Genomic DNA, 5,895 nt, shown 5'->3' with positions numbered 1-5,895 from the left:
GAAGGATCTAGAAGTCAAAAGGACAATTTTCTGGTACAAGAAACATAGACTTCACAGTAGCCTAAGAATGCAATAGTATACAGTGCTAGCAAAAGTTGAAAAAATGTTGCAGATCACACTTGCTTAACAGGAAGCTCTAGCAGTGGGAGAAGATTTTAAACAACAGACAGTAGCATTTTTTTTTCTCTGTCAGTGTGCTTGTTGAAGGCAAGAGAATTCAATATCAAAGTTACAATTTCTAACTACAATAAGTTACAAAGTTTCATTTCATTAAGATGAAGTTAAGCAATGATAACCCCTCCCTCCCTCCCTCCCTGCCACCCCAAATTCTCCTAATCATATAGTCATCCTTTTTTTTTTCTTCCAGTTTGATGGCTCACATCTCCTTGGCCCCCTTTTGTCACCACAAAAAAATATTTCACATTATAGAGATACACAACCATTGTGAATCTAAGAATGAGTACAGAAAAATGTTTGGAGGCATTTTTCATCAGTGTTTCAGGATAATCAAAATGGTGCATTCACAAAGGTTCTCCCAACACATAGCAAGTACTAGACATAGCCAAGACGGAATCAGAAACTTTATACAAAATAGGCGTCGCTTTGTTTTCCTTATTCTTCAGGACTGAGAAATGTGAAAATATGAGAAAAGTTCAGTCAATAAAATGGAATTGTTCATGAAGAAGTAGGTTGTTTGCATGTGGATTCTTAATAGTTTAAATAAAATCTTTAAACAAAGTCTCTGTGGCGTCTCGATGGCTGCCGGCTTCTTGGGAAGGTGCGTTCCCATCAGCACGTCTTAGACCAAAACGTGTCCTGTGACGCGACGCCGGGTGCTCTGATGCCACGGCAGTGCCCGGGCACGGCCTTACATCGGCGGGACTACCAGCCCAGACATAGCTGAAAGAGAGAGACAGGGTCAGGCGGGGCGCGCGGCACCACACCCGCCGCCAGCCCGGGTCGGGCGCAGCCTGCTGGGGTGGCACCCCTCCGTTCACCGGCCTGGGACCTGGTCGAGCCGCCGTGGGGCCTCTGCCTTACGGGACGGGGCGCTCCCCCTACATCCTTTCACTTGGGCCAAGGGGGCAGCTCCCGGCAGTCTGTGCAGAGCTGCCCCCCACGCCATGGTACCCAGGGGTGCCGACTCCGGGGAGCCAGTCCCGGCGACAGAGCAGAACCAGCCTGGTGGCTTCCAGCGGGGCCCCAGGCCCTGCCTGGCCCCCGACCCCACCTCTGCGCCCAGACGTCGGCCCTGGCCCTCCGCTCGGCGTCCCCAGGACGGGGGCTCTCTGCGCCCCACAGGCCCACCTGCCTGGCTCCTCAGGCCCAGGGACCGGGAAAAGACAGAGGGTCATTCTCTACCTCTCTCAAGGACAGAAGAGAAAAGTTTGCCTCGAAATGCCAAGTGCTGCTGACGCTGGCCGGTGGGGGGTGGAATTTAAGATCCTCTAACTTTAGTGTTGTTTAATTTTTGTCAGGATGACGGTTCTCGTTAATTTATGTATAACATATTCATAAATTTGTTCGTGTAGTGATGTGAGCTTCAATTTCTCAGTCCATTAATTTCAACAATATTAATTTATCGCGGCCTCACCGGTACAGCGTCACGGTTTGGAAGACCTGTGCGCACAGCTGCTCCCGTGCCGCCACCCCGGCGGCGCCGAGGGAGGGGCCCGCGGCCTGGGCAACCTGCCTCGGCCCGGTCCTGGCTTGCCAACCGCCCGTCAGCGGCACTTGGGGGGCCGGGGGGAGCTCTCATCTATTAGCAGAGGTGGTGAAGACAATTATTTCAAATCACTGATACCTTTCCACTTCCTTTTTTGAGCATTAGTTCATCAAAGTGAAATATGCCACCAACTTCACAAAAGGGCCCGTTTGTCTTCTCCGCGGCTACGTCCTCGGCACCCAGCAGAGAGCCTGGCACACAGTAGGCGCTCAGTAAATACCGGTGCAATGGATTCGTGTTTTTAAAGGAGGAACTGGATCTGAGTGTCGCCGAAGAGGCCGGAAGAGGCAGGGCCTGAGCGCCGGGCCCCCGGGCGGGCAGCCACGTCCAGGGCGTGTGTCCCTCGACCCCCGGGGCCGGCCCCCCGCCTCCGCGAACAAGAGCACCGAGAACGCCGACTGCTGCCCGGGCCCGGGCGCTCACGGCCCCCGCAGGCCCCGCGCGTGCCCGTCAGGTGGCCGGCAGGCCAGGGCGGGGTGCGAGCAGGCGGGCCCGGAGGGGCCTCTCCTGACACTGACCCTGCGCCGGGAGGGCGGCCAGCTAGCCCTGCCGCTTTCCGCCACACCCTGCTTGGCTTCTCGGGACGCTTAGCTCACGGTGGAGGGTGAGAAATCGGTTTTCATGGGCGGGACAGAAACCAAGAGGTTTGTCTGGTGCTCGTCAGGCTGACGCATGGGGGTGATTTACACGAACATGGGCTGGTGCGGGGGCAGCGTGTGTGGCTTCAAGAGAGGCCGGGAATCTGGGGCTGTGCTCTGAGGGGGTGCCTGGAGCACCTGCTGCTGGGGGGTCCCGGTATGGCCTCCACCCACAGGCCTCAGCCTCCACCCATGGGCCTCACTGCCTCCACCCGCAGGCCTCGGCCTCCACCCGCGGAGCCCACTGCCTCCACCCGTGGGCCTCAGCCTCCACCCACAGGCCTCAGCCTCCACCCACGGGCCTCACTGCCTCCACCCACGGGCCTCGGCCTCCACCCATGGGCCTCATCCTCTGCCTGTGGGGCTCACTGCCTCCACCCCCAGGCCTCACTGCCTCCACCGTCAGGCCTCGCTGCCTCCACCCACGGGCCTCGCTGCCTCTACCCACCAGCCTCACTGCCTCCACCCCCAGGCCTCGGCCTCCACCTGCAGGCCTCAGCGCCTCAACCCACGGGGCTCAGCCTCCTCCCCACAGAGCTGCCTCCTGCAGCCTGGCCCAGCGGGAGCCCCTGGAGAATGTGCTGCCCAGGGCTCCAGGCCAACGCCCCAGCCTCACCTTGGAGTCCGTTTCCGTTGGCGCTGGTGCAGGAGGGAGGCGGGGAGGCTTGGGGCCGGACCACGGGCGCGAAGGCGCTCTTTTGTTTCACTGCGGAGATGACATTGGCAGGTGAGAATGAGAAAATGCCGTGTGTACTGCTACAGTTTGAAGGGAGGGTGACCGAAGAGGCTGCCATGGTGGGGCTGGACGGTACTACTGCAACAAAGCAAACATGGTCAGGACGCGGCGCCGCGGCACAGCGACACCACACAGCGGGCGCCGGGCCTCGCCCTGGCATCAGAGCGCGAGACCCACAAGACAAAACACGAGATGCTTCTGGCTCGGCCACTCTCTGGATAACAGGCAAACTCTTTAGCGTTGGACTTTCTTTTCCAATTGAGCAGCCCAATTTGGTTCCGATTTCTGCGTGCGTTTCCAACGGGACCGCCTCGCGGCCCACTTTGGGTCAATTTGCGGCCGTCATTGCGACGTCCAGCCTCCAGAGTCACCCCTCCTTTTATCCAGTAGCTCACACCACAGAACACCCAAGCAATGCAGACATTTGACTTTGTAGTGAATATGAATCTGCGTGATGACGCGTGACAAAAAGACACTTACTGCCGTAGGGAGAGTTGGCGGAGGAACCATTGAGAAATCCAGGCGAGCCAGGGACCCCTAGGCTGGCCATGCCGCCACTTCCATATCCATTCATGCTAGTGCTGACTGTGTTGTAATTGGACTGCTGGGGAGTGCTGCTGGGGACGTATCCTCGCGGGGACACACTGCTTGTATTGCGACTGTAGCCGACTGTTAAAATCCCCCCCACCCCCGCCAAAAATAACGTTATTAGCAGCGACAGACACAGGGGGGAGGGGTTCCCCGGGAGTCGACAGCACGCGTCACACACCTCCACGGACCTCGCGCTCGACTCCAGCCCCAGCGCCTCTCGCCAGCCACGGCGGCCCGATCAGGCCGACCCCGCGCCGGCCGCCAGCTGGGCGCGATCTACCCGTCAGCCGCGCTCACGTCTCTCTTTAGGAGCAATTACCGACCCCTCGGGTTCCCGCCACGTCCCCACGCGCTCCGTGAGCCCTCGGCCCCCGCGGGCCCGCAAATGCCACGGCTGACAGGGAGCGCTTGTTCGTGGCGGTAACTTCCTTGGAAAGGCTGCTTTGGGGCCTTGGTTTCTAGGGCCTGCTGCCTCTGGAAGCGGGCGTGGACGGACGGACACACGGCACTGAGGTTACTCGGCGCGCGCCGTAAAGGGCGAGGCAGGACTGAAGAGCTGGCCCCGCCGGCCAGCCTCGGGGACGGGCAGCGGCCTGCAGCCTGGGCCGGGGACAGCGTGGACGTGGAAAGGAGCTCCTGGGTCTTTCTCTCCATTTCCTCATCCCCAACCTGGGACCCAAATCCCGCGTGCCGCCCGCGGCGAGCCTGGGGCCTCTCGTCCTCCAGGGAGGCGAGGTGGCACGTGCGTGAGCTCGGCGCGCTCCCGGCCAGCCCCGGACCCCGCACTGGTCGCGGAGTGGCCGCTCTTGCCTTGCAGGGGTCCCGTGATGCTCCGCCAGCCCCGGGCGGGAGGGCCCCCCGCGGAGAGGGGCCCAGAGGGGACGGGGCTGCGCCCAGCTCTCCGCGCCGCCCGGCCAGGCCGAGCCCGACCGAGGGCGCCCCGGCCGCACGGGCCCCGGCGGCGGCCTACCTTGGTCGTTGGCTTGTGACGTCTCAGACACGTTGACGGCGAGCTGGCTGCCGAAGGAGTTGACGCTCATCATGCCGCCGTGCGCGGGCGCGTTGCCCAGGGCCGGGATCTGGTTGTGGTTGCGCGGGACGCTGTACAAGGCCTCGGCGATGTCGGCCGCCCGCTTCAGGATGATCTCCTAGGGCGGGGCGCCAGCGGTCACGGGGGGCCCGCCGTGCCCCTCGGGAGACCCTGATGGCGCTGCGGGGACGCCCGACGCCCCGGGTCTGTGCCCGATGCCCCAGGACTGTGCCCGTTGCCCCAGGACTGCGCCTGATGCCCCAGATATGTGCCCGATGCCGCAGATGTGCACCCGACACCCCGGATATGTGCCTGACACCCCGGGACCCTACCAGAAGCCCCAGGACTGTGCCTGACGCCCCGGGGCCCAGCTGGCAAGGATGGCAGAGGGCTGGGAGGATCTGGAGCCTGGCTGGGGGTCCTGCCCTCCCTGAGGCCCGGCACCCCAATACGTAGCGGGGCTCGGGGGCGCCCAGCGCGACGAGCCGCCTGAACAGAGCGCAGAGCCAGCCCTCCTCCGTTAAGGAGCACCTCTGCTTTGGGTTTCTGCCTCTAGCTCGTCATCGTCGCCTTGAACCCCGGGCGCGAGGACAGAAGCGGGAGGCCGGGGCGTCCCCATCGGCGTCTCCCCGCTGGCGGGAGGGGCCAGCGGCCACCCACCTGGTTGTTGTGTGGCATCCCGTACAGGGCCTCCACCAGGTCCGCCGCCCTCTTCAGTAACACTTCCTAGAGGAAAGCAAGCGCGGGTCACTGCGCCGCAGGAACCGGCCGAGGCGGCTCCTCCGAGAAGTCAGCTCCGGCCGCGGCGGGAGGGGACAAGGGCCCGGCCGAGCCGCTCCGTCCCGGCCCCGCAGGCGCGGCAGGGCAGGCGGGCGGGCACCTGCCGGCGCGCTGCCAGCCTGGCACGGTCCCGCTGCCGTGCGGAGCAGGGGCTCGCTCTGAGCGGGCACCCCCGGTGCCCGAGGTTGAACGCCCGGGCCTTGTGGGTATTAGACACACACGCGGCGCAGAGACGCGGGGCCCAGGCTCACGTTTGCCGGCTAATGCCAGCCCTTTAGTGGTGAAGAACAATAAGTAATTTTCCATATCTTAATTAAACTGGCAGAGTCCTTATAGGCAACATTTCACCCCTAATTCACGCCCCAAATTTGCAAGTGAGTTCAGTGCTTATTCC

At 62.1% G+C, this 5,895-nt stretch overlaps 1 protein-coding gene across 8 annotated transcripts in view; it reads right to left on the bottom strand.

Moving 5' to 3' along the window:
- Positions 1 to 327: 327 nt before the first annotated feature.
- EBF3 (EBF transcription factor 3) overlaps positions 328 to 5,895 on the bottom strand; it is a 118,503-nt gene continuing 112,935 nt past the window's right edge. For 2 of the 8 annotated variants that reach the window (XM_058298129.1, XM_058298131.2), the window contains exons 12-17: positions 5,382 to 5,447; positions 4,662 to 4,839; positions 3,581 to 3,769; positions 2,981 to 3,070; positions 1,805 to 1,917; positions 328 to 900 (exon numbers count right to left, since the gene is read on the bottom strand). In XM_058298129.1, coding sequence (XP_058154112.1) covers positions 883 to 900; positions 1,805 to 1,917; positions 2,981 to 3,070; positions 3,581 to 3,769; positions 4,662 to 4,839; positions 5,382 to 5,447 — 654 coding nt within the window. In that variant the 3' untranslated portion in view covers positions 328 to 882. Of the gene's footprint in view, positions 901 to 1,804; positions 1,918 to 2,980; positions 3,179 to 3,580; positions 3,770 to 4,661; positions 4,840 to 5,381; positions 5,448 to 5,895 lie in introns of all 8 variants that reach the window. The other 6 variants (XM_058298128.1, XM_058298130.2, XM_058298132.2 and 3 more) reach the window with 4 other exon arrangements.

This window comes from Dasypus novemcinctus, chromosome 6, assembly GCF_030445035.2.
Source record: "Dasypus novemcinctus isolate mDasNov1 chromosome 6, mDasNov1.1.hap2, whole genome shotgun sequence".
In the NCBI taxonomy this organism is placed as follows: domain Eukaryota; kingdom Metazoa; phylum Chordata; class Mammalia; order Cingulata; family Dasypodidae; genus Dasypus; species Dasypus novemcinctus.
Note: the sequence above shows the minus strand (reverse complement) of the source record. Positions and strands in the feature narration are given on the sequence as shown.